General features: G+C 47.4%; 7 protein-coding genes across 7 annotated transcripts; 3 read left to right on the top strand and 4 right to left on the bottom strand.

Annotated features, from left to right (window-relative positions):
• Positions 1-290: 290 nt before the first annotated feature.
• EJ05DRAFT_462795 (alcohol dehydrogenase) lies at positions 291-1,580 on the bottom strand (the record flags this gene model as incomplete). Its single annotated transcript, XM_033742695.1, has 2 exons — positions 639-1,580; positions 291-587 (listed from the first exon to the last, which is right to left on the bottom strand). The coding sequence occupies exons 1-2, from the start codon at positions 1,428-1,430 to the stop codon at positions 291-293; spliced, it is 1,089 nt and encodes a 362-aa protein (XP_033603126.1). The 5' UTR covers positions 1,431-1,580.
• A 1,190-nt stretch (positions 1,581-2,770) lies between these two features.
• Positions 2,771-6,348, bottom strand: EJ05DRAFT_294156 (uncharacterized protein). The gene is made up of 7 exons (XM_033740547.1): positions 6,087-6,348; positions 5,858-5,987; positions 5,663-5,805; positions 4,262-5,612; positions 4,165-4,197; positions 4,000-4,112; positions 2,771-3,942 (listed from the first exon to the last, which is right to left on the bottom strand). The coding sequence occupies exons 2-7, from the start codon at positions 5,951-5,953 to the stop codon at positions 2,922-2,924; spliced, it is 2,757 nt and encodes a 918-aa protein (XP_033603125.1). The 5' UTR covers positions 5,954-5,987; positions 6,087-6,348; the 3' UTR covers positions 2,771-2,921.
• Positions 6,349-8,470: 2,122 nt separating this feature from the next.
• EJ05DRAFT_436280 (thiamine pyrophosphokinase) lies at positions 8,471-9,288 on the top strand (the record flags this gene model as incomplete). The annotated part of the gene is made up of 2 exons (XM_033741740.1): positions 8,471-8,683; positions 8,737-9,288. The coding sequence occupies 2 exons, from the start codon at positions 8,471-8,473 to the stop codon at positions 9,286-9,288; spliced, it is 765 nt and encodes a 254-aa protein (XP_033603124.1).
• Positions 9,289-11,642: 2,354 nt separating this feature from the next.
• EJ05DRAFT_294011 (beta-glucan synthesis-associated) lies at positions 11,643-14,432 on the top strand. Its single transcript, XM_033740546.1, has 2 exons — positions 11,643-14,015; positions 14,064-14,432. The coding sequence occupies exons 1-2, from the start codon at positions 11,781-11,783 to the stop codon at positions 14,124-14,126; spliced, it is 2,298 nt and encodes a 765-aa protein (XP_033603123.1). The 5' UTR covers positions 11,643-11,780; the 3' UTR covers positions 14,127-14,432.
• Positions 14,433-15,081: 649 nt separating this feature from the next.
• Positions 15,082-17,394, bottom strand: EJ05DRAFT_498630 (uncharacterized protein; the record flags this gene model as incomplete). Its single annotated transcript, XM_033746713.1, has 5 exons — positions 15,082-15,498; positions 15,552-15,834; positions 16,110-16,530; positions 16,577-16,816; positions 16,872-17,394. 5 exons carry the CDS (start codon positions 17,392-17,394, stop codon positions 15,082-15,084), a joined length of 1,884 nt encoding a protein of 627 aa, XP_033603122.1.
• Positions 17,395-20,415: 3,021 nt separating this feature from the next.
• Positions 20,416-24,122, top strand: EJ05DRAFT_498629 (uncharacterized protein; the record flags this gene model as incomplete). The annotated part of the gene is made up of 10 exons (XM_033746712.1): positions 20,416-20,624; positions 20,675-20,830; positions 20,885-21,732; positions 21,777-21,942; positions 21,994-22,322; positions 22,388-22,664; positions 22,718-23,362; positions 23,410-23,461; positions 23,526-23,854; positions 23,903-24,122. 10 exons carry the CDS (start codon positions 20,416-20,418, stop codon positions 24,120-24,122), a joined length of 3,231 nt encoding a protein of 1,076 aa, XP_033603121.1.
• A 1,578-nt stretch (positions 24,123-25,700) lies between these two features.
• On the bottom strand, positions 25,701-26,595 carry EJ05DRAFT_436014 (uncharacterized protein; the record flags this gene model as incomplete). Its single annotated transcript, XM_033741719.1, has 2 exons — positions 25,701-26,242; positions 26,289-26,595. 2 exons carry the CDS (start codon positions 26,593-26,595, stop codon positions 25,701-25,703), a joined length of 849 nt encoding a protein of 282 aa, XP_033603120.1.
• Between the last annotated feature and the right edge of the window lie 808 nt (positions 26,596-27,403).

The raw sequence follows: 27,403 nt of genomic DNA, 5'->3' as shown, positions 1-27,403 counted from the left end.
TTATTATTATTATTATTATTATTATTATTATTATTATTATTATTATTATTATTATTATACTTTTAATTAAATATACTTTATATACTATATATTATACCCCTAGTCTTTATTTATTTAAGATACCTTCTATACTACTATCTTCTTCTAAGGTATACTCTTATCTCTATAATTAAGAAGTTCTTATCTCTATTATTTATAATATCTACCTCTAGATATTTAGAATAGCTATCTTTAAAGAGTACTATATCTTTTATTATTATCTATATAGCTCTTATTATAAGAATACTATATTATAGCTTACTATCTATTTCTAAAGTACTGATTTCTACTACAAGTTTCCCAAACTGTGTTCCATTTTTCATATCCTCGAATAGTGTATTGATGCCGTCTAGATTATCCAGACCTTGAACAGTGCGCGACACGATTGGATGTAGCTTCTTCTTATTCACGAATGCTACCATATCGCCGAACTCCTTGCGCGACCCCATCGTTGAACCACGAAGCTCGATATTTCTCATTACCGCACCCATCACCCATGGCATCTTCGGACCAGTGGTCATGCCATACATGGAGATGATACCACCTGGCTACACTGAAATTAGCTCACTAACATAATAACCAACCATGTAGGTACGTACCTTCAATAGACGCATGCCCTTCTCGACTATATTGCCACCAGCACCATCAATGATTGCGTCTAGGTATTTCCGGGGTTGAGGCAGCTGCGCAACGAGCTTCTTCTCCCAGCCATCTTCACGATAATTCACACCCCCTTGAGCACCAATATCTTTGGCCTTGGTCAACTTTGCTTCGTCGCCACTACTGACATAAACGTTGCAACCAGCGGCGCTCGCGAACATGAGTACCATCAATGCTACACCTCCACCGATACCTGTCACCAGGATATTACGCCCAGCCTCTGCGTTTCCACTTTTGGACGCAAAGGCCCTCCATGCAGTTAAACCTGCAAGAGGAAGTGCAGCAGCCTCAACATCACTCAGGTGACTAGGTACTTCTTCCAACTCACTAGCATCGATGGTGATGCATTCCGCGAGAGTACCTTTATTGTTTAGTTTCGTGCCTCCTAAAATAGCATAACCCTTTTGACTTTCCGGTCCGTCTGGGTCATCCTTCCACCCCGTCCCAGGATTGATAATCACACGCTTGTGAAGCCAACCCTGTGCTTCAGGGGAAGGACCGGCTTTGACGACCACGCCGCACCCATCGGCAAGAAGCGGTGTGCCAAAGCTGATGGCAGGGTAGAGATGCTGCCTGATGAAGAGGTCGCGATGATTCAGAGCTGCAGCAGTGAGTTGCACGACAACTTCGCTGTCTGAAGGGTTTGGTTCTGGCAGAGCGACCTTCTCGAGTGGGTAGTAAACCTCGCCTGGCTTGCCTTCGACCCGGCGGATAGATAGAGCGGTAGGCATGGTAACGTACTTTGCAGTGAGGATAGGGATAATCAGATGTGCACTACTTCCAGGAGCACGTTCACTAGATTTAGAATGGATGTGAATCGCGGAACGAATCAGATACGAAGTAGATAGTTGTGATCTGTCGACGACGATGTTGCATTCATATACCTACATTGTAAATTCCTCAGAATGGTCAAAGAAGAAGAGTATGTATGCTACGGCCTGGGTACCCCGCGCCGCGTTTACCGAGGTCGCGGACCGCTGCTCTGAGCTGTCGCGTCTGGACGAAAACCCAATTGGCGTGCGTACCACAACTGTGCATTCCGTTGTTTCTCTTCACATTTTGGGTTGGAACTGTGCCCAACTGTGAAACGAGTTCTTTGATGTATAGTACATAGTATATGATCCCCTGCTGGCGAGAGCTGCGTATGGTTTACGACGGAAAGAGTGCGATCCGCAGCCACAAATCGAAGCCGGGACAGCCGCCAGCCTACTACTACTGCGTTGTAACCGCTTCGCAAGCATATGTATGCTTTTTCAACGTTTTGTAGTGTGTATAGGGGCGGTCAGTAGAGAGAGAAGACTCGTATCCATCCCCCTGCATGGTACACATAATAAAATAAAATCACCGATCATATGCATATGACAACTTCGCACTTTGTTTCCGTGGGGTTTGAATATGGTCTAGGAGCAGGGGTATGCATGCGCTTCCAGCGGCTAGGAAAGACACTGCTATGCAGACCATAAGTCACAATGACATGGTCGCCACGCGAGTTCCCTGCACCTATACCCGCCACTGGCAATCTAGCCACCGGATGGTGTCACGATGTGTGTGCGAATGGGCGTGCATATGCAAGGCCTGATTTGAAATGAGTAAATCTTCCGTGCCTGTCTTTTCCCAGTGGCGTTCTGGGTGGACCCAATAAAGGCAGCAGAATCTGCACATCATCTCAATGTCTTACATAGTTCCATGCACCGGTTGTGGTCTCAGACCAATAATGCCTGTCGCCTCGTCGCAATAACGGTACTATATAGATAGGTACATCAGACATACATGCACAGGCAGCGCTATGGAACGGCCCGTTTCTTACTAGCCAACCACAAGATCTGCGGATCAAGTTCTCACTTCCGAAAATAGCGCTATTGTAGCGATCGGTCCGAATAGATACAAGCATGCGCTGCGATTCCATGTCCCAGAAAGTCATGACACAGGCCACTCTGGCAGACGGCAGATCACTTGGGCGAGAACCTTATTGGACAATATCAACGTCTTGAATGTGAACGGCAGGTTTTTGGCAGGCTATCCGTACATATGCTTGACACGTACGAGTCATCGTGTCGATAACGCCAATGTGATTACTTTCTTGCTACCTCATTATTTTCGACCGCTACCCATGGCCATAATCTTTCGAAAGGGTTGGATATCATAATATTACAGATGAGAATAACGTTGCAGATGGCATCAATGCATCCCAGCGTGTCAGCATGCCTTCAGAACATGAGTGCTTAAAAATGCATGACCGCTAAGGCCATTAAGTCTTTCCCAATTCTCCGTGACCCGGGACCACAGCTACTACTAACCAGGTTGGCACAGTAACTCACGATACGGGCTGGGTCATCAACTGTGATAGAGGACGTGCCATCATCCACTTGGAGCATCGGAGCTCCCTTCTGAAGACCTTCTCCATGGAGCCAGAATTTTTCGTAGGCGCTGGCTTGCGCACTCCCCGGGCGAAGCACATTGAGATATATCGGTTCGTCAGTCATTGCGGTTCTGATAATCGGGTTTTGGGCGCGGCTGGTGTAAATGCTGGCAGCCCATAACACCAAACCCGCTCGATAAACAGCTTCAGATAGCCACAATGGTCGATACTGAGGTTGTATGGTACGCGAGATCCGCAGTACTTGCCCACTGTGATAGTATAGTGCCATAAGCTTTTCTGGAAAAATGCAGAACGTCTGCATAAACTGCTCAACATGTATTTCACCGCTAGCAAGCCGCTTAGCATCCGCAAACCGGGCGATGGTTTTAATTGTAATCAAATGGTACATGATTTCGCTTGCGTGGACAGCATCACAGAGATCCTGTCGGTGGAGTGACTGAAGTAGATTTTGGGCGTGGTCGTACCATTGTGAGAGGAAGCGACGTTGTGCTTGCAATGACGTGAGGTTATCACCTAGTGACTTGGGGCGCGTTTTCAACGGATCGATGGTCTCCAAAAGCGACTGGACCTGCTGATGTAATGGGTAGAGGAGTAATCGAAGATGGAGCGGTGTGAGTCCTTCCTGGCTGAGGCCATTTCGTTTGAATTGTATGTATAAACTGTGCAAGCTGTGAACTGAATGCGGTCTCCCAGAGATATGAGTTGCCCATTCTTCGGGTGTTGTGGCGTTCCAGAACTCGTCTGATAGGGGTAATGCGGCATTTATGTCGTGGATCCCCATACCAGGTGGTTTACCATTGGTGGTCGGGATCTCGTGGAACATGTTGAGCTCTTGGTCTAGGGCGATCCATGAGTACACCAGTCTGTTGTAGTGATCAGCATAGCTCTCCTAGGAGCCTAAAAATAGTATGGAACCTTACCTGTTATTACTTTCGTGCTCTCGCCAGCGACGGTAGGCACTTTCGACGTCTGTGAGACTCTCCGTTGCATAATCGAATTGCCCCTTTCCAAGGCGACCAGTTCTGTGCAAAGACTTTTATATAGTTAGCAGATGGCTCATGCGTATGTGATTGAGGCTTGCTCACGTTCAGGTAAATCTCATGCTGACCTCGTGCGTACTGTACTCATATTAGCATCAAGAAACACATCGGACTTCGGTTGTGATGGAGTGCCTGGTTGTACCTTTCTCTGTTGCTTGTCTGCTCCCCAGGCTGCCAGGCTCAAAAACAAGAACACGGCTCGTAGTCGGGTAAGGTCACATGAATAAGTACTTCTTGTCTCGAACAACGCTGTTCGACAAGCTTCCACTATACCATCTACCAACCCAATAGTATCAACATTAGATGCATTAGAAGCCAGTGCACCGACGGTCATACAAAGCAAGAAGAGACTGGCTGCGTCATTCTCGTCTGCAACGTTTTCGCCGGTGTTGATGATTTCCGAAGGTTGTATGTGATAATACAATTCAAAATTGGCCATATATCCGTCCAGTAGATGAGAAAGCACGTCCAACGGGGGTAGGATCAGACCACTATTGTCGTAGCTGAAGAGACCTTGCAGACGCTTTCTATTTGTTATGGTGTGCGCCATCTTCTGGAGCGTGCAAGTCAACTGAGATCGCATATGATCATCAATTCGTAGGGACACAGGCAGTCGGCAGGATGGTATAGGGACCAGGCCATGTAATGCATGAAGACCTTTCATTGCTGACGCTAGTCTGGAGATAGAGTCCATCGGCTGATACATCTGCGTATCATCAGCGCCCGCGGCTTCTTCACTCGATGACAATGGTGTGGGAAACTGACTGTATACAGTAGAAGGATGTTGCCAATTTTGGTCGAAGAAGTTATGCGGATGGTACAATTCAGGGGTGGATCCCGGTGATGCTGTAGTTCCAGCAAAAGTGGTCCCAAATGACGACGAGGTGGACAGAGGAGTACTTCCGAGGGTATGCGTATCAAAGAGAGGAGTATCAAGTTCTATGTAGGTTCCGCATTGACCCTGATCGAAGCCAGTGAGATCTTGGTACGCTCCATTCATCTGTATATTTTGGTTGTTCCCGTATTCCATAGTATAATCAGGTGGTGGTGAAGTATTGTGACCCTCGTATATCCCGCCTTGTGCTCTCAGGGCTTCATCGTAGACTCCAGGTTGTCCTTGCCCCTCGAGTCTTACGTTCATTGTGACAGGCGTGTGCTGCAAGCCATAGTTATAGTAGGCCGGGAACGCGTCCGATGGAGTGGTGGGAGAGCTTTCCATGGGCCAGGAACCCTGTGAAATCCATGAGGATGCTAAGTCTTGCTGATTTGATGGATAGGGCTCGGGCTCGCGACCGACGTCAAAAGTCCCAACTTGATATCCATATTCCTGTCTCATACCCAATGAGCCTATCTGAGCGTCACTCTGTTGTGAGTATTGTCCAGTCCAGGCCAGTTGTGGTGAATCGTGCATAGGTGTCGAGTTATAGTTGCTCGACGGCGAGGAAGTGGGAAATGGAGTAGAAACGTGGCGAGGAATATGTGAGGTCTCGTGACTGGGACAATCAGCCAACACTCCGTTAAATATATGTGCGGTGTTATTTACAAGCGAGACTTAGTGGCCTCGCAATTATAGCGAGCTTTGGCGGCCTTATCGTTGATTGTAGTTTTCTTCGACCCGTTCCCGCGAACGTTTCTTAGTCGCACCTGACACACGTATCCTTTTGCTTTGCATCTTGAGCATTGTTCCTGGTGAGAGGTGAGCCACCGAATTAGTTAAATCTATGGTAACAATACTGACAGGATCTTTGTTACACCCCGCTTTTGCCGTGGCACATTGTTGACAGGCTATGAGGCCGTTGTCCTTGACGATACGGCCGTTACGAATGCGATCCATGATAAATTCAATATGGTTATATTGGCTCAGGTTGCTATTGACCTATTAGTAGAGTATAAAGAGAAGTTGTATGAATCAACGTACTGTCCACTGTAAGCAGCGTGTCAAATAAAGCACGCAAGATGCTTCTCGCCTTTGGCTAGGTACTGGGTCAAGTCAAAGGGGCACGAATTGGAGGCACAGATTGTATATGAACAGCTTTTCCCGTGAGGAGACGATGAACTAGCGTCCCTGGGAGGGGATCCGTGTCGTTGAGCCGTATATATATCCTGAATAACATACTAGGCGTCTGGCGCGGTATACGCTGGCTGGCAGTGGTCCAGCACGCAGGCCTGGTGCAGCTTCTATCAGGGTTCGTGGAGATACTGCAGGGAATGTCGCACGATCTCACGGGGCTGGAGAATTTGTACATCCGCAAGCTCATCCTGCTGCAAACCATTATGCAATGATGCTTCTACTCAGACTTATGCATGGCTGGTATGACCTAGCTCTCACCAATCAGCTAAAGGGCAGGGGAGGAGCATCTTGACAGCGGGTGGGCCGTTGGTGAGCTGCATTGAAGATCGTGCGAGTTCCAGCATGTCGGTCTCATTCCCCCGGCCAGCTTTCTTTTTACGCCTAAACAGGGAACTTAATCAGAATGACTCCGCCCAGCCGTCACAAAGCTCGCTACTTAGCAGCTGAACCGTTACATGGGTATAGAGGCTAGTCCTCCAAGCCACGATCGACCAGGTGGCGGAAATGCAAGTCAGATCTGTGGGCCCGCCATGTCGAGAAGAAGCAAGAGACCTGACCTAACATTGACGTGTATTCGTTGGCGAACGAATAGACGAGATGAGAACAGGGATAGGGATAATGTAACAAGGTGTGATATTAGATCTGTGCCTGCGTCAGAATGATAGGTCTGACGAGGCCAACAACGCTGCTGGCAAGTTCATACGACTCACTGGAGGTTGATGATATAGGTGAACAAGAACCAGCTCTCTACGACCTGCTTCCGCGGCGACAAGACTAGAAACGCTTGAGACGATAGTGTGTGATACGGAAATTTTCTTGCAGTATGAGGTAGCGTGAAATATATGGGTGCACCTCGTTCGTACCTATGCCACATGAGATTGAAAAGGAAGGAAAGAGAGACGTCTCGACTAGGGAGAGGTGCTCCTATGACTGTATCGGATAGTCTTGTAGTAAACTACGAAACCATCTCTTGCAGTTCGATCTATACGGCAACGATGCTGACAGCAAGATTGATAGGCGAAGACACTGAAGAGTTTGAGTTATTGGGACATCAGCAACCCCATCAGCCACCAGATGCATCGAAGCAGTGAGAGCATAGTACTCCTCCACATTCTGAGCCAAGCGGCTGGTGCCAGACACCTCAGCACACACAGGTAGCAGACAAGGCCAAGCCGGGGGAGTAGGTCGATGGTATAGTGTTGATAGATAGCCGCAGCAAGCAAGGCAAGCTAGGCTCCTTTAGTGGCTGGGTGCAGACTCTCATTCCAGAATCAGCATAAGGCTGCATGTGTGAGTGATAGACAGGTCGATCTTCCTGGGTACATTGGTGGCAGATAAAACTGCAGGTGAAATGACAAATGCTGGCCTGCAGAGATCGGACCTGGATTGAGCTTTGGCGATCCTGCTTGCTTGCACAGGAAAAGATTCCCTGCAAGCAAGAACACGGATGACGACGATGGACAAGATGGTAGAAACGACGAAAGCTCCCAAACGCAAAAGTGAAACATAGGGCGATGATGTCTACTTGGTACTACTAACAAACCGTGCCGCTGACTGACTGTTGACGTCCAAACCTACCTAGATACTACCGAGCGTTCACCGATGCCGGGACGACCTCGGGTGATCTTAGACCGAGGCTGGGCATCCAAAAGGTACACGCAGAGGGCAGATGCATGGCAGATGCATGAAGCCCATATTAGGTACCATACTACGCACGGGTGTACCTTTTAGTAGAGTACCTATCCTATGCCTATGGTAATTACAGTATGTTGGTAGGTAGCAGAGGCAGAGGTAGATGTGTAGGTCCACTGCCCCAGATAGATGGGCAGACGAGATGTCAAAGTCTTGGCACAAGGGGTGGCGTGATCATCTATACCCGCGGACCCTCCTGTCGACAAGTGATGTCAGGATATTCGAATCCACCTGAGATGTTACAAGTGGTTGGCAGATGAGGTGCAGGTGAAGATGCAGCCCCGTATTCAGTTAGGTATCTCGTACCTCTCGTGTGGTGGTGGGCGGGTCGAAGAAGAAGCCCAAAGCTTTTTTGTCCTTGTCCTTTTGTCGCCGCCGCCGCCTCCAGCTCATCCGGTCTCCCCGAAAATCCTTCACTCGTTGCTCACCTCGCCTCATCTGTGTCCACGGGAGCTGCTCCAGCTTCCCGCACGCTAGCATAACTCACTAAACCCACCCTACTACCATCGCGATTTTTGGATAAATCAATTACCACACCAACCACACCGACTGGCACGCCCTCGCTCTTGCATCTGAAAGCAGAATGCGATGGACCACACACCCGGCGTACTGCTCGAACCGGTATCTGTAGACTCCAAGATCGAAAATCGATGCCTCGTCATTCTGAATCAGCCCCTCCAGCAGCGCGATACCTTTGAAGCGATCTGGACACACGCATCAACCTGGATTTGCGCTGACGGTGGGGCAAATCGCCTGCACGATCTATTCGAAGGCGCATGTCAGGGGCGTCGCTCCGACTTTGTACGTCAAAATGGACCCGTTCTCCGTAGCGCGTGCATTAATCGAATGCATAGTTACCCACTGCCATTGTAGGGGATCTGGATTCTCTTCGACAGGATGTTCGACAGTTCTACGCAACGAAAGGCGTGCAGATCCATGAAGACGCAGATCAGTACAGCACAGACTTGGCCAAGTGTATGAGATTTGCCCTTTCGTCGCCATGGCAAAGTCCTACAGAAGAGGTCATCCTACTGGGCTCACTATCTGGAAGACTGGATCATGCAATAGGATTGTTGCATGAGATGATGCGAGAAGCCATGCGAACCCCGGAGCTTCGTATATGGCTATTCTCGGACATTAGCATATCCTTTATCCTGAAAGCTGGAGTTAACAGGATTCTGCTGCCGCAAAACCATATCTGTTTCACTCCAAACGTGGGTATTCTCCCATTATATGGTCCAGCTAAGATCTCCACGCGGGGCCTGGAATGGAATGTCACTGGATGGGAGACTTCCATGGGCGGTCAAGTTAGCACGAGCAATCATGTTGTTGAAGACTCAATTACTGTTGATAGTGACGCCTGCGTGCTTTTCACCATAGAACGACGCGATGGAATGATGCGTTGATGATGCATCGACTGCCTGATGAGACCTTCAGAGCAAGCAGCGAAACTGTTGTTACTGCAAGTCATTTCGCTGGACGATGGTCATATCACCGGGTTTACTTACATATTGGAGTATATATGGCAATGCTAATGTGTTTGAGGTAAAGAAATTTGGCGCTACGCCTGGGTATATCAAGCACCCGCCGCGTTCTCGACCTTTGATGAAACTTGTGACGAAACTTGTGACGTTGGGCCAGAGGTGGAACTAATCACGTGAGATAGTCAACTCCTTCCCGCACTTTGTTGGGCTTGACAATGATCTGATCCATCAGGCAAATTGGCTTAGTGGGTACGGCATTTGCCTAAGTTTTATTTTGTTTCGTTTGTTCATACGACCCCTGCCTGAACTGGAACAAGGCATGAATCAGATTGCTGGGAAGACGAAAACGAGAACAGATGCAGCGATAAAATCACCAAGATCCACCTCAAAACGTTGATACGTCATAATCTATGCTCACACTGGCCCAGACGAACAGACTACAGTTGATTCATTGACTTAGTACAGTATGGGCGATGGTGATGTTGGGACTGGCTTGATGGGTCTTGATGTATTCTATGTACGTACCTTCCAGTTGGAGTATTTTGAGTGTGTCTTAGGTAGTAAATTTCCATCCTTGACGCCGGGTAGAACCACACTATAGCGCAACACACGCCGCCCGCGACACCCGCAGTATTGTTTTTACTACGTACATAGTGGGCCCCGCAGGATATCAAGAAGATGTCAGGAGATGGACGCGTGCATCTATGTCTGGTGAGCAAGAATGCTTGCCACACCGCCTATTAGCATTAGACCCTCGTAAGGCTTCCCTAGGAGCAGGTAGCGAGCTTTTTTGATGACTAAAGATTAGGACCGTCACGGTGCATATATGAATGTGCGCTAGGTCGGAGAGAGTGAGTAAGAAGATACAGAGCTCGAGCTGGAGCTCAAACGAGACGAATATCAATCATTCGATAATGAATGATGTGTTATTAGTCGACGTGTATAATAGAGGTATAGGAGTGTATAAGCTAAAGACGTAGAGAGAGATGGAAAGGATTTGATGGAAAGAAGCGAGAGGGACATTATGATAATTAATAGATAATAACAGTTGACCTGATGAAGTGTTAACTTATCTTGGGTATCAGGACTGAACAGTGATTCCTAGTGTGGACGATTGTGAGGGTCCACTCTAGCCGCCCATTACGGGCGATATATTGATTTTTTGCCCATTGGGGATGGTTCTACCTGGGAATAGGTAGCTAGCTGAAAAGTCGACCGACGTAATCTATCTATATTGAAGACTATATATCGTATTCATACAATCTATCACAGAGCGATCGAAGTTTCTTGCGCTCTCACTCCAGTCTGCCGTTTATGCTGCCCGCTCTTCCGCCCGATTCGTTAGTCTCTCCACGCTCTCGTCCGACTTTAGGCTCAATTTTTTTAGTCAGAGGCCTTCTGCTCAAACAGACCATAGACGACCCTAGAAGCCGTGCTGTTGCGAAGGAGAGAACGAGCTATACGATGTATTGAAGTAGCGTCCTATATATATCATTGCGATGGTGAGGTGAGCGCTGCGGTGGCGTGGGTGGTCGCACTGGGCTCCCGATTTCCGATTTCCGTTTTCTTGCCGCGATACCGTTGACATTGTTACGGCGCTACAGGATGCGCCTTTCCAGGAATGGAGGTCGATAAGAAGAAGTCGAGGTCCGTGCGGAGAACATCAAAACTCCAAATTGCTTATATCATCTAATATCTGCTGATTACACCAATCGTAATGGCTTGCTTGTATCACTTTTCAAGTCTTCATGATATGGCTTCTATCCTGATATAAGTAATTGGTGTTACTCAGACCGATTTATACCGCTACCTAGGTTCCATGCTCCATCGTACCTTCCCTGGCTAAGACAGACCAGGTATTGCCGATAGCCCGTTAGTCTGAGTTGGGCCTAGTAGCCTATGAGAGTCGACGGCACCGGCATCTCACGCAGGGGAGAAAAGATAGCTACCTAATAATTAATTAATTGTGGTGGCAGTTCTCTTTCATCATCATAGCCTTCTCCACCTCCACCCTCCACCCTCCACTTCTCCTCCCTCCACACCCACCTCGCTCATCCATGATCGTGTCCTGATCAGTGCCGTTCGTTCTGTTCTTTGTTATCTCTCGACTATGCCAGTGTCTTTCGCTCCTACACATGCTTTACAATTCATCAATCTTCCTCATCGGCGTACATATCTCCTACTCCATCCCAACCATCTCAGACCACTGTCGCTACTTTTCCACTCGCCTGCCGCCACCCTCGACGCGTCAGCTGTCCATCGTTGTCCTACCCAGCTGAGATCGCCCCTTCTTACCGTCGACTCCTCGAAACTGCCCGGATACATAACTTCGCCCTTCTCCACTACGTCGACCCATTTTCGCGCAACGCGACCTCAAAGCCGGTCGTAAATTTTTTTCCGTATATTTCAACAATATGTCTCCTCTTCAGCGACCCCCAGCTCCGCGATTGGACAGTGATGCAGACATGCGATCGACTGACAGACTAAATTCTCAATCCGGCCGATCCGCAAGTAGTCTGAACGCTGAAGTAGCCTCATCGCGTCTCAGGAGTGAACTACAGCGGCCCCACCTGTCAGCTTCCACATCTCCAAGCGCAAGTTCGACCAGTCTTGCGCCTCACGATCATCAACATTCCTCTCCCTCATCTTCCGAATCTATACCCCCGATCAATTCGTTCGCATATAATCCATGCCCTACCGAGTCTGGAAATAGTGTACGAAGTAGCAGTGAAAGTCGGAGTAGCGATGATGGCAGTTCTGCCGATTATATAAATATTTCAAAGTCACAAGCCGCCCAGCTCAGTCTTCCACCGTCTCGACGAGGCCACCACGAAAGGCCCTTAAGTCGGAGACCGGGTATAGGTCCGATCCAGGAACAGTCACCCTATCTGAAAGCGACTCCACCGATGAGTGTGAGAGATTTAGGTTCTGACTACACTCGCTATTTCAATCCATTTTCTGATAGCAGAAGAAGCTCCTGGGTCTCGCTCGGGGGAGCATCTACGCCTCTCGCCGCTCGGTCGACTGGCAGCCTGTCTCTTTCTAGTACTCCGCTTGTTACCCCTGGTCTTGGAATTCTCGCTGCGAGTTCTACCTCGAAGCTTGTATCCACGGATTTCTACAATGAGAAGTCGTTCTCGCCGTGGATGGATGATCGTCTTGCTGCGCCCTTTAGTGATAACGGCGGTTACAAGTTTCCTTTGTTCAATGACGAAAAGGAAGACGACGATGACATGCACATGCCCATGGCCGATGACGATATTAGACTAAAGCCGAGCTGGCGCGACCATCTCAGCCGCGAGAACATCGCATCAACCGTAGGCTTAGCTATGATGCTGACGGGTCTCTTGTTCGTCTTTGTTGCCATGCCTGCTTTAAGTTACAGGGGAATATGGTCATGGGGTAGTACTTATCGCGGCGAGGAGTATCCAAAACCCGAACCCTGGGCGATAGTTAACAACAAAACCTACCCTATATTAAGCAATGTGCGCCGCACACTCATCGATCCGGATACCCCAGAAGATGCCAAAACCCGCACAGATATTAACGGAGACGAGCTTATCCTTGTGTTCAGTGATGAGTTCAACGAACCGAATCGTACCTTCTATCCTGGAGATGATCCTTATTTCTTCGCACCAGATTTCTGGTACGGAGCAACAATGGATCTGGAATGGTACGATCCGGACGCGGCGACCACGTGGGATGGTACACTCGAGCTGCAGATGGACCAGTTTCCGAATCACGGCCTTAATTTGCGTTCTGGAATGCTTAACACATGGAATCAGCTCTGCTTTAAGGGTGGTGTTTTTGAAGTCTCCATTTCACTTCCAGGCCCGGGCGGAGTCATGGGATATTGGCCAGGTGCGTGGGCCATGGGTAACCTTGGGCGACCTGGGTATATGGCCACGACTGACGGTCTGTGGCCCTATACATACAACGATTGTGACGCGGGTATCACCCCAAATCAGTCTATGGCCGATGGAACCTCGCGCCTTCCTGGCCAGCGCTTGAACTCATGTACATGCAAAGGAGAAGACCATCCTACGCCTGGGACTGGTCGAGGTGCTCCCGAAATCGACATTTTAGAGGGTAGCACCAATGGCCGAGGCCTTGGGGTCGTGACTCAGTCCTTTCAGGTAGCACCTTTCGATATTTTCTACTACGCCGACTACGATTACCTTGAATACCCTGATTACAGCCTTAGTTTCCCAAACACATGGACTGGGGGTCCATTCCAGCAAGCCGTATCCGCCACAAGTAATTTGAACAACAACTGGTATGATGGGAAACAGTACCAGAAGTATGCCTTCGAATACGTACCAGGATCAGGAGAGTCTTCGTATATAGCTTGGTATATCGGGGATGACGTCACCTTCAAGATGAATGCTGATGCGGTACGTCCAAACGGAAACTCCGGGCAGCGCATCGTTGCTGAAGAGCCAATGTCTTTGGTCCTTAACTTCGGTATGAGTACTAACTGGGCCTTCATTGACTGGGAGCATCTTGTGTTCCCCGCAGTCATGCGTGTTGATTATGTCCGGTGGTACCAACCAAAGGGGAGCCAAAGTGTGACTTGCGATCCGCCTGGGTTTGAGACCACAGAGTACATTGCGAATCACCCAGAGGCCTACAACAATATCAACAAGACGGTAAGTCTATATTATCTTTGCATGACCTTCGTATTAATGTTTATACAGCTTTGGAGTCAGACTAGCTACAAATGGCCGAAGAACACACTTATGGATGGTTGCGAAACGTAGATCGTGGTAGGCTAGTTGCATCCAACCCCGGTCTACAACTTCTTACCAGTGGTATTATACTACGTTCACTCCTGGCGATCCAGATGGATGTTATCGATAGGACAGAAGCACTACATTATCGACCTTGCTTTGGGTTCACCTGAACTAACATGGTGGTACACATACATACCGCGTCTCCTGAACCAAATTTTTTTATGGCGCATACGACTTGATCTTATAGACACCAAAATAATTGATGGGAAACCTAGAGGGAAAGGTATTCCGGTTAGACGCTATCGGAATGGTTTAGACTTGGACTGTGACGGAAGCGCGGCACGTGCGATTACGTTCAATCTCGTCATTATTAGCATAAAACCGCATTGGATGCTAAGGTTTTGCGCTTAGGTTCGTTGTTCTCAAAATGAGCATCATACGGGTATTTAGCGCCTCAAGTAGATTGCAATGATGCGTGTGGGAGGTTAATGATGTGGCTGGCTATTTTGGATACGCCCGTTTGACGAAGTTCACAGCTTGGCAACATATTGGCCGTACATTCGAAGCAGGATATAATTATCCAAGTCATAGACATAGTCTCAAATCCCACCATTAGTAGGTGGTGATTCGGCAGGCGTAATGATAATGGCTCTCTGCTATATGGCCTGCACTCATGCTCCAGCCCAATCAAAAGCCAAGCTTCCTGGTAAAGTGTTGAAGTCGAAATTGGCTGAAGGTGTACATGCTGGACCTCTTATGGCTTTATTAAATATCATGCTTTGTACCCAGAGACCACGGGCCTAACCCGCTACATCTCAGGCAACTAGATCGTCAGGTCGACTTTTGAAGCCATAACATGTCACACTCGGTAAGCTCGTGCTTGCGAGAAGTCGTCAATGAGCCATGTACGCATGCATGAGCGGGTAATCCTCACGTAGATTCAAGCGAGACCTTCCTACGAAGATGACTTCGAAGATGACTTTCAATATGTAGGCATCATAGCCATGGTATTGTTCCAGTCTACGCTGTCCAGCCATGCCAGAAAAGAGACATCCGGGCCCAGAGGTTGCGATTCATGTTGCCTGAGCACATTATTCCCAAGAGCGGTCGTTCCTTCTATGTCGCCAAATGCTACCGAGTGTGCCTGCGATGAGACAGGACATAGAGCAGCATTAATGACTTCATCTATCTCGTCACCGAGTTTTTCACTGGCTGCGGTGCAAAGGTCTGTGTAGCGGTATTCCGGGCTGTTGAACCAGCCCAGTGTTGAAACGAAAACGTACAGATTCCGAATGACCTCGGTACGGGAGATGAAGGAGGGTAGTGGGGTTCCCTCCTGTGTGTGCGCTCGTAGTTCTGCACAAAGGACGCCGGCGGCTGGGAGGCCAAAGTATAATAGCTAGATCAGTTAGTTCTAAGTTTATGACAAGGCATGAATGCAGTGCTACGTACAAACCATGGCAGGTCCCGGAGTATTTCTACCTCCAAGTCGTCTCCTAGACAGCCATGCTTTGCAAAAGCCAAGACCTCATTGAGCAAATCACGAGAACTACGTAGTAAGGAGGGAGATGAGTTTCCAGTTCTGCACTGCAGTCTTTCGGTGGCGAATACGCAGTGGCGATAGTCGATGGACGTGGAATAGGAGTATACGACGCTTCTCGGAGATGAGCTATCGTGCTCTTTAAGCTTCTTTGGCAATGACTCCCATGTAGAGCGTAAATCATCGGCTATGGTTCTGTTGATGTTTTAGTGTCTATATCATGAAGAGAAATTTGTACGTGGTAGAGAAGCTCCCAATTAAAAGTGAAAGAGGCGCCAGCAGAGAATATCATGGTGATCACCCACAATGGATGTAATATGCTAAACCTGTTGGGCCTTTGAACTTTACCAGATCTAGTATCACAGAGATAACAGCTTGGCAGCTGTAGGATCATACTACAGCCCAGAAATGATTGAAACATGTATGGGCTCCGAAACAGATAGGGGTATGATGATCACGTCGTTACTCACTTCAGTCTATCGGATAGATCTTCACCAGTCTGTTGGAAAGAAATCTCAAGCAATTCCTCTCTAGACTGACTCAGGATCAACTTTAGTCTCGCCCACGACGTTGATTTGACTCGGTCGTCTGTGCTCCATCCGTTCTCGTCTAGGCTCGCCACGGCCGCTCCCAGGGCTGGTCCCTCGAGGACGATTTCGTCATCACTGAGGTCCAGTGGCGGCGTTGGAGTGCAAAAATGTCGCGGTATTCTTGGTGGTCTGTTAAGAAATGAGCTCAGAGTTTTATCACTCTTGTATGCTGCCGCTATTACACGTTTACGTTGTTCAATCAACCAAAATGGAACAGATGTAAGGTCGTCAGAGATATTGTAAAAGCCGAGAGTGAAAATCTCGGTCGAGACATCACCCATACGTCGCCAAAGAAGTGGGTCTATTAATGTGAGCAACGCCAGATCAGCTCCATGCGAAAGCCTTACCTGCATCGCCATGGAGATTGGCAAGATGTAATGAGTCCATGTAGCTGAACAAAAGACTTAAGTCATTAGGAGTCCCGCACTCCTGGTAGAGTGTTTGGCAATGGTTTCCCGCGGTTGCCATTGTCTCAGAGAATTCCTTAAACGAAGGATTTTTGGGCAACCTGCACTTTTCAAGAGCCACTATGACTGCCTTTTGTGTCAGGAGATAAACTGTCACCCCGGCTAGAGCAAAAATCAGACCTGCTCCAACTTAGTATGGCCATGATGCCGCGGAAGCTTATTGGCAAGTACAAACCTATGGCCTCCCATCGTAATTTGGAACCAGTCCACAACTCGTGGGCCTCCAAAGCAGAAGTCGAGGCAGAAATATGGAGCGGTGTTCGCGTGTTCTCGGATATCAGCAAGGCAATTTCATGTCGACTCCTGCCCCTCCAATTGCCCTCGATGTCCCTGCGAACGGCACTCAAAGTATTAAGAAACAATCTTTTGATAACACAACAAGTGATCGGATAGTTATAGTATCCTACACAGAGACGTTCAATGACATCGATCGACCAGGCTAGGCGGTGGATCACGTCGGCGCCAAGCATGCAGTCTGTAATGCTCAATGGCTTGAGAGAAACTGATTCTGGGGAGCCGTATGCTGAATTACAGGAGCTGGAGAGCTGCATCCGTTGTGAAGTGGCTGGTGAAAGAGCCAAGTACGATCCATAATCAGCCGGGCAAGTTGGTGATGATGGTCTGGGTATGCTAAGACAGTTCCACGCATAAGAGATAGACTTTGGTACGGTTTCAAGAGCAGAACGGTCATTAGACATCAAGTACGATGCGCAATGTGTGAAGGCAGGTACAAGCAAAAAAAGCGATGAGGAGACAGAAGTAGTAAGATTTACTGAGACCTTACGAAAAGACGTTGACAAAGTTTTTCCCAATTTTTTTAGGGGGGGGGGGGGGGGGAGAAGATACACAGGTAGACTGTATAAAACGTACCTTGGTTTAAGCTGTCGCAGGCTTTTGTCTGAAGGTTTTTTTCCTTTAGTGAGGGGTGCAGGATGATAGTAGCACTGTATCATAGTCAAATTCTACTCTTACTCTAAACATCTCCTACCTGGCAGGCTCATTTGACTTAACGGACGCTATCTTTGATTTTACGCCTCTCACACCGCAAACAGATTGGTAGAGTGTTATCACATCTATAGGCATTTGATCAGCCTGCCGAGTGGTTTAAGTCAAGGAAGTTGTACTTCAACTTCGAGCGTCGACATGGCTCGCAAGAACTTGGTTTCCCGTTCCTGCGCAACATGACGCTGCCGGCTGACCGACTTCTGTGGCGGCGGTGAAAGTGCAAGGTTTAGTTGTATACACACCAAGTGACATGAAAAACCAACAGATATAAAAGGTCTAAAGTAACAATGGAGACACGGACTGGGCCTCCAAATCTTGGCTTCAAGGCAATGTATAAGAGATAATGCTCATAGCTTGGACTAATCGGCGCAAATTGGAGACGCCGTGTTACTGTGCATTCATTGGTTAGTGAGTTCCGGCTCTAGTCTCATCGCGATTATGCCGGAGTGGACTTACTCCGAGACCTACTGCGGATTTGTCTATAACTTTTTAAGCGCGACTCTTAGTACGTGTTACGTGCGTAATACACGCTTTTTCCCACCTAGAATCCTATTTCATAAAATCTATATCTTCATTAATAACTCTAGAATCAAGACTATAAAGTTTTTTTTTAATTATTTCTAAATATACTTCTATATAGAAGTCTTACTCTATGTTTTAAAAAAGAGAAGAATAAAAGAGTAAATAAATTAATAATATAGAAAGAATTTATAATAATAGATACTATAGAGAAGAGAAGAAGAAAGTAGTTAAGTTAGATATTATTTTAATTTCCTTTAAATTCTATTAAGATTTAGAGATTACTTAATATATATTTTAAGATATAGATATAATTATATTCGACTTTTTAATATCTTCTATATTCTAAGTTCTAGAGTTATTAAAACATATAAGTTTTAAGAATATAGGGATATATATATGTTATGCACGTAACACGTGCGAAGAGTCGCGCTGAAAAACTTATAGACAGATTCACCGAGGTACAACCGCAAGTGTCCTGTGATCGATTTTCTTATCCGCGATACATGTTCTTGCATCAGTGCAAGCTCAATTCCGAACTATAACCCACATGCATATGAGCCTCAAGAAAAACTCATAAGCCTCGAAGGCCAAAAAGAAACATAGGGGAACACCTGGCGAGTTTGCTGAATATGTTCAACAGTGAAACAAAACTTGGCACTCGGTATACCTAGAGTGTCTTTCTACGGTACGAAACAGACTTCAACTTCACTCCGCAGCAGAAGCATGACATGGGTCTCAGGAACTTCCATATTAACATCCGATTCACCGTGTAATCAAATCTCGAAAGCTAAGCTCTCAAAGAGATTGGCAATGGCACATTAGAATTCAGCGCGAGTTAGCGCTGTTATTAGCTTTGAAGATGCCGAATATCTACACAAGCGTTCCACCTCTTCATCATCACCCGTCATCACCCAGACTTGTTGCTTGTGATAGATGTGTGTAGCTTTCAGGGTAATATCTGTGTCAGCGGGATGCTCTTACTCATTACTGGCCTTGCTCCCGTTCCCTCACTGATACCCAGAAAGACGATTGGTACTGAACAGCGTCTGCAAGTACACGGCCTGCGGGTGTGGTAGTGCCCAACATCTAACATTCACGGTGTCCCTACCGCCATCACATAATCGGCCCCTATATACACTAGGAAGTGCCACCATGATCACGTTCAGTCTCTCTTATCATTTAGTTACGAAAAGTCACCTCTTCGAGCTTCCGGAAGTGTAACTACTCGACATGTCAATGGTGCTATGGGTTTTGCCTTTCCACATGTCCGAACGCCTTCAGACTACAACGGCCTTCGCATATTGGCACCGCTTAGCAATGATGAGAGGACTTCCCAGCGGCCTGAGAGACGATACTGGCAAATACCGCGTTCACGACCATACAATTCCTACGGCAATATCCACTGGCTCTTCTGCTTTATTTGCGGTGCGCGATGCTCCTCCACCATGAGCATGTGTAAGCTCGTCATTGAAGACGGTCCGCGAAAGTGACGACTCAATTCAAAGTAGTTAAACACAAAGGAAGCACTCTCCAGACCGCACAATGAGGGACCACACCCCACAGGCTACATGGGCACCAGCGTTCACACGTCAGATCAAAGCTGGAAGAGGTGCTATACTGTTATACGACCGTAAAAGCTAGAATTTGTATGTTAGCGGGCCATCTGCAGGTGTCTACGACGAGATATATCTTGCTTCATGCATGAACATCCAACTAAAAAGAGATACACCAACAAGGTTCCCTGGCAGATCTCATAATCACATACCCAGGTGATGTGAGGTGAGTCTGTGACTAGCCATGAACCCATACATATTCAGTAAGCTATAAACTGCTCGTTTGGGAATTGGGTGATGACTGGGACTGAAGTTTGGTCCACTTTCTTTCTGCTCGTAACCGTCATTAGCAAATCTCCGGGTCTTTCACACGCTTTGTATTTCAAGTTCAGTCAACTTTCATCAGATGAAGTGAGCCTTTTCTCGCAATAATCTACTCCCATGCTCTTGGTTCGCCGTCGTTAGATCTCTGCGTCAATTTACATCGAAACTAAAACTTATCGCTATTTCAGCGCTCAAACAGCAACATCTTTGTTCACCACACCAGCTCTAGCTACACATTTACGACAAGGAAATCCTTACTCTAATTATTCTTCTTCCTTCTTGAAGACATTTTCGTCTAGACAGAGGTCAATGAATATGACTTCGCGCAAGCCTTCAGAATCGCCGTATACAAACTTGACTACTGAAGAAAATAAGTGGTCTCACGCTCAATTCAAGGCCCCTTCCAAGAGTCCCACGGATGAACCGTCTTCACAGAGTAAAGACGTGAGTCTAGAGATTGAGCTTTTTGGTGAGGTAGATGCAGATGCCGAGCAAATAGACAACGATGATGAGATTCTTACAGAGTAAGGTTGATAATATTCATTCTACAGGAGTGGTCTCATTGTTGATGCAGGTTCCGCGTCATGCAGGAATTCTATCATGAGAAACAGCGCAACAAATTGCTCTCATTGGAGGACTACATAGCCTATGAGAGTGAGAGACGAAAAGTGCTGTTGTTACTCAAGAAAAAGCAACAAAATGACATTCGGAACGCAGAGGATGGTGTACAGTCAGTTCATTTTGTTTTTGGATCTCCATAATTTAGCTAACACATGGATTCTAGAGAGGAGGGCAGTGTGAAGGAATTTACAGAGAATGACTTAGCAATGCTACAGTCTTTGCATGCCGAGAAAAGCGTCCAAGATAGAAAGAGGATCATAGAGTGGCATAGTTTAAATACTGCTGTGCTTGCTAGCCGAGATTATAAGCGCCGCAAGACGAACAAGTCCGCTCCTGGTAATGATGGAGAGTTTGCAGGGAAAGATCCTGTCACAGTAAGACCTTCGATGATGAAAACGAACATCGAGATGTTCGCGGGCAAGGGAAAGAACACTACACCTGACTGCACGGCCAGTTGGATAGATAAGCATGGATCCACCTCGCGGCGGGATACACCGGGGTCAGAAGAACATCAGTCCCCAAGTCAGGATCCACTAAAGGTATACGAGATTACTGTCACAGATCGTGTGAGGCAGGATATAACAAATTCGACGATAGATGAGGGAGACAGTGTTCAGCGAACAGACCGCCCCATCGAATGGCAGAAGTCAATGAAAGCTTATTTCGCTTCTTTCAACTTGGAGGATCACAAGAAAGCAAGCACAGATAGAGCGATGATCGAGAGAGCGAAGAAATCTTTCTTTGGGCGTGGCTGTGTCTCTATGCGGGAGGGTGGCGTCTTTGCTATTAAAGGCATGAGGACCCTGCTGAAAGACTACCAGCTGATAGCCGCAGGCGAGATGAGAGAACGGGAGACACAGCCAGGAGCCATGCACGGAGGAATTCTGGCATTAGCAGCTGGGATGGGTAAGACCATCGTGGCCCTTTCTAACATTGTCAACGGGCGAAAGCCGTTGGGAGTGCAGACCAGATCTACGTTAGTTGTATGCCCAGCGAGCCTAAAGGGAAATTGTGAGTTCGTGTCGCACACGAGCAGACATCTATTGACTGTCCAGGGCGCGAGCAAGTCGAGGAACACTGCTACAGCAATAAAGCCTTCGACAGAATGGATCGACAAGCTAAGCGACTTGCTGAAAAATACGGCTTACGGGTGATGACGTACGCAAAGCAGCTTCTGCAATCTGGCTGCGACATTGATACTATCGAAAGTCACGATATAGTGTAGGACTATCGATAAAACATTCAAATGCATCGCAACTGACGCGACGCTAGGATAACGACATATGATGAAGTCAGAAATTCGCATCCAAGCTGGGAAGCTTGGTTAGCTAAGTTCGACCCCGATGGGCATAAGTCTGAGACAACGGTCAATAAAGCTTGGCAGGTGTATTTTGAGGGGAATTGTGGCATTTTTCATCGTTTGGAGTGGCACAGAATTGTGCTTGACGAAGGACACAGGATTAAGTCGCCCAAGTCCGCTACATCGATCGCTTGTCGAGCTCTTAAGGCCGACAACCGCTGGGTGTTGACTGCGACGCCATTAGACAATGAAATGTCTGATCTATATGCGATAAAGTCATTTTTGCAAGATCCGAATATTGGTAAGCTACCAAGTTTGGTATTTCTAGCTCTAGGTTGCACTGCTAATTAGTTGCACGAATTGTAGGTGGACTGAAAACCTTCAAGAGAAACTTTTGCAATCGTAATGACACAGACCATGCGGCCAGAGCAAATGCAGATATCGGCAGATTGATCTTCTGCCGGACGCATGGAGACTTGTTCAATAACAAACCATTATTGCCATTGCCGAAGATCATCGAGCGCGAGATAAGATGCGAACTGGACCCCCTGGAGAAGCTTATGCTTGATATCTCTCTCGAGAACTTCTACGATGAAGGAAAAGCGACCAAGCAGAGTCAATCCATGAGGAAGTCGATCTTGCCGTGAGTGTAATAGTCATGTGCAACTCTACTCTTTATTCGCTAAATTGACTCAGTTTCATCGATCAACATCGACGACTCCTCAGCCATCCTATTTTGTTTTATCATGTCATACAGCACTTCAGCGATCACCAGATCAAGCTTCTTCACGAATGTGCGGGGCGCTTGCATAGCGAAAGCTGTGTATCAGCTCCTGGCACTCGTGTTCGCCGAGCACGTGAAGCGATACGACTGAAAGACGGAATTGCTGGGCCATTCGAGCTACGTGGTCGCTCTTACGGTCAGCATGTAAGATGTGATAAATACTGGGACTGCATTCGGCGTCCCGTCGCGCTTGGAGATACTCCCGCTGAAAACATATGTGTAGTTTGCGGGCATATACCTGAGAACGCACAAATAGCGCCTTGCTTACACCTTTTTTGCAAAGACTGCATCTTGGGGATACGGGTAGGCTCAGAGCAAATGTCAAAGGAAACATCATGCCCAAAGTGCTCAGCTGCGATAACCCAAATGAAGCCTTTCACGCAACAGATCGGCAACGAGTCAAGAGCTCCAATGGACCAGAAGCACAACCCGTGGATAAATTTACCTGGCCCAATGATGCCATCAACGAAAACCCTTGCTCTAAAAGCACAGGTCGAAGAATGGATGGACGAAGATCCTGCAGTGAAGATAATCATATTCACCGAATTTCGACTGTGGTATGTTCATCTCAAAACTGTCGGACATGCCTCTGATATAGATCTAGCATAGAGCTACTGAAACACATCTGTACAGCGGAGAACTGGAAGTTCACTACGGTGAGCCTCTTTTCTTATGGCTGACTTATAGATAAGCATCAATGAATAACAACTATATCTATAGAGCTACGGAGCGATGAGCACGGATGCACAAGACCGGGAACTTAGAAAATTTAAGACCAGTGCGACGAAAAATATATTGCTCGCCTCCATCGGCTGCGTCGGAACGGGCCATAATTTGAAAGAAGCTACTCGAATAATCATACTTGAGCCCAACTGGAAAGCATCGACAGAGGAGCAGGCGGCATTTCGGATACTTCGTCTGGGACAAACCAAGGAAACTGTGATTGTGCGCATACATGTGAAGGGTTCGATCGACGAGCATGTGGTTGGAAGACAACAAGTGAAAGCGAATATGGCTGCTGCAATGCTCGATTCTGCGAGAAACAGGAAGTCTGTATAATTTGAAAGCCAATAGGAAGCCGCTGACATAGATACTAGATTAACGCTGTCGGCTCTGAAGAAGCTGTTTGGTCCTAACAGAGACCCAAACGAAGGACGAGCGTTCGAGCTTGTAGAAGATGAACCAGTCCCGGCATCGTATTGTCCAGGGCCGTCCACAGAACGAGGAATTCCTTTCACCAAGATGGCTACACGTGTAGATACCGCTGTCTCGAGCAGCGGTAACTCTGATGAATATTTTCATCGAGATCTCGACTGAATTTCTGACGGATCATCCCACAAGCAGTTACTAAGCTCAATCAGACTGCTACAAATTAATTATGGCCAGCCTTTACGTAATACCTCCTATGAGATCTTAGGTGATCGTTACGTCCCTCTCCGTTTCATATAGACTCGGCAATATCACCAATCATTCTCCTTGTTTCCGATATCAAACTTCCTCTGCAATATCTTCACCCTCTACACCAACTGCTTTCACCTGAATTACTCATCAGTTCGGATGCATCTTGCTTTGTAAATTATCGAATCCATCATATACCTAATGTTTCTCTCTTGATTTCAGGACATTAGTAGATCTCTTGCGGCACCCTCAGCGCTTCTGCTTGAAAGATAGCAGGATTGAGATTCTGTGAAAAGTGGACATACGAATATCTCCCCCTATAGGCCGATACAGCAGCATTAATTATATCGGCGTTTTCTTGCGGCAAAGCTCGTAGTCTTTAATTCACACTTCGTATATGCGAAGAGCCAGATGACTTTATGTGTAGATGTATACAAATACTTGTCCAGGGCCCTTGAGCACGTCCCTTACACACTGTGTTAGATATAAAATCACAGCTTTTGCCCAGTTTTGTCTTTTCCGCCTCTGAAATCCCAAAATCTATTTCAGGGCCTGAACCTGATAGCTGGCGGTCTTGTTTTATGCTCTTCAACCATCAACGCCGTGTCTATGTCCGAGACTACTCACCCTTCATACGTCACATCACCAGCCTGAGCGTTACTTTGAGATGCCTCCCCGAATAGCATCTCTGAAACATCCTCCGTACGTGTGTGATAATTGATGAACATCCAGATACATATGCACTTGCAGAAAGGCCATACCGGAGCAATTCCTATCTTCTTATATCAGCTTACCGAATACTAAATTCAAGATTTTGTGAGAATGTGAATCCGCATATTGAACAACGGGATATATCTACACGTGGGCTACCCAGGGATGTCGTAGTGGGTGGACTTCAAGCATGCAGGTAAGTGACGTCCATCGAAGCTCAGCCCTGTCGTAGCTTGCCGCTGACGTCAAACATTTCTGTGTTAATACATTTATCCATGCTCGAAGACGTAAGAAATTGAGGATGGAATACCAGGGAGAAGTGATATTCGATGTTCTGTATAGATCGTGAATCCACTGCAGGACCTTTAGACAGGCAAATTGAACTCGGCCCAGGCAAGTTAGTGGAGAAGAAGAAATAATAAAGTCCAACAATGTTTTACGACAGCATCGAATTCCTCTATAGACAACATTTTAATGCACCAGCCAATCCTATTTTCATACCAATGTATGACTGGGCTCGTTATAACCTCATAGACTCAGTACGTTGTTGCTCTCACGTAGCGCAGTAAGTTACGCATTTATCCCATTCCCAGAAGTTGGGATCCGCCCAGGCGATGCTAGGCCAGTTTGTTCCAGGCCATGATTTTGATTCCCTGTCGTAATTACTGAATCCTATTCTTTCGAAGCAACCAACAGTGCTCACAACATGCTCGCACATCCGGTAGTGTAGACAAGCTCGGTCTGAGATACGCATTACTCTGAAGTGCGAGCGATTGCACAGGCGCTCTACTGGGCCTTTTTCGGGCCAGCCTGCTGCTGCGGACCAGTGACATACTTGCGGATATCAGTTGCATCGGCAGCTTGCCTGATCAAATTTTTGAAAGTTTCCCATCCTTGTCGGGCAGCGGGGGGTGTGCTCTGGTTTGCGATTTGCGCGTCAATGCGAGCGGTTACCTGAGTGATTGCGTTTTGGACAAAGCCGCTCTGCTGGTAGCGAGCACGAAAAAAGACTGTGTAGATACCAAGAAGAATCCATGAACCCTTCTGAAACAGAAGAGCAGAGCCAAGAATACGAAACCAGAGAGCGATTTCGAGAATTGCGACCGTTGTCATGCTCGAATCATAGTAGGTCTTGACGAAACGGCCAATGGTCTCAGATAGCCCTGAAGGAGCTTGCTTGGCACCTGCGGCCCCACCAGCGGGTGGGCTCTGCAGAACAGGGAGCAAGTTCGCGCGGGTGTAAGTTGCAACGTGGAAGATGGAATAGACGGCAAATGGTAGAATAGCTAAAGGAATCTGGCGAGAGAAAAGCCAGACTGATGCCATAGCTGTGATATTGTTAGCGGAGTCGCAGCTGATATCCACTCGACGTACCCAGATATTGAACATTTTCATCTGCGAGCAAGCTCAGCGGGGAGCCCTGCTTCCCTTGCCGAGCACGAGATCGGTATCCCTTATAGACGACAATGCCATAGGTGACAGCTGCGGCAATAAATGTGGTACGATACGAGAATTTAGCCCAGCGCGAATAATAGTTGAAGGTCATGTATGAGAGCGAGTATCTTAGGGTCGTGGACAAGAGCGTGAGGTGCCCAACGAACCAGGCGAATTGTAGAGTCTGCGCGAGGGCAAGGAGTCGCTCCTGGAGAGATCCAGTTGTGGCAGGCTGTTGGGCAGGCATATCGACGTGAGGTTCGTTGCACAGAATCGTGAGCGCTGGTAATCAAGTGCTAGGAAGCCTGATGTCAGCAGGTGGCAGTAGATTCAAGGAAGCAATTGAAAATAAGGTGAAGCTAAGAAATGTGGTATTGAATGAGCTGCGCTTGCTTTTTACACGGAAAAGGGCTCTGGTAGATATGGGACCGTGGTGTGGTGGTGGTGGTGGCTGGGTACAATGACACCAGATTCATGATTTCGAGCCTGCTGCCCACTTTGCTGCCAATATGCAAGCAGTGACGACATGATGACAAGGACAATAACATACCTGAGTTTCTGAGGGTTCTTTGAAAAGATACTGAGTGCGAAGTGTACTGTCGAGCTCGTAGGGAGGGTTCGCGGACGCTTTGGTAGAGTAAGTGGGAAGAGAAGAATGTGCGCTGAAGAGGATAGGCAGGCTGGTGATCCAAGAACAACTTGTTGGTAAGTCGGTCCTGGCTGCAGCAGGCGGTGACGCAAGGCCGCTTTTGGGCGCGGATCATCGTCGCTTGCGCACACAAGCGTCCACAAAACCACAGTAAAGAGTGAGGCCGATTTATTTGAGCGTTGGTATGAAACTATACGAATACTTACGCAAATAACGGTCTGCAGTACGCTTAAGTCTGCCTCTGGTTATGAGGCACAACGTAGATTCTTCTGCTATTCACTAAGCCCTCGTTTATAGCTAGCATCACGTGCACGCAAGATGAGAGGTAATGCGAAAGCTGGAAATGGCTTCCGTATTCTACCCGCTCGCTCTTCACGCGTACAAAGTCCCTGACAAAGGAGATGGA

This window comes from Pseudovirgaria hyperparasitica, assembly GCF_010093815.1.
Source record: "Pseudovirgaria hyperparasitica strain CBS 121739 unplaced genomic scaffold EJ05scaffold_4, whole genome shotgun sequence".
Classification (NCBI taxonomy): Eukaryota; Fungi; Ascomycota; class Dothideomycetes; order Acrospermales; family Acrospermaceae; genus Pseudovirgaria; species Pseudovirgaria hyperparasitica.
The sequence above is the reverse complement of the archived record's forward strand: the minus strand, read 5'-3'. Positions and strand labels throughout refer to the sequence as shown.

Coding starts and splice junctions, on each gene's coding strand:
- EJ05DRAFT_294011 (XM_033740546.1), top strand. CDS start 11,781: ATGTCTCCTCTTCAGCGACCCCCAGCTCCGCGATTGGACAGTGATGCA. Junction 14,016..14,063: donor ACAACAATATCAACAAGACG/GTAAGTCTATAT, acceptor ATGTTTATACAG/CTTTGGAGTCAGACTAGCTA.
- EJ05DRAFT_294156 (XM_033740547.1), bottom strand. CDS start 5,953: ATGGATCGCATTCGTAACGGCCGTATCGTCAAGGACAACGGCCTCATA. Junction 4,198..4,261: donor CAGACAAGCAACAGAGAAAG/GTACAACCAGGC, acceptor ATATGAGTACAG/TACGCACGAGGTCAGCATGA. Junction 4,113..4,164: donor AGCATGAGATTTACCTGAAC/GTGAGCAAGCCT, acceptor ACTATATAAAAG/TCTTTGCACAGAACTGGTCG.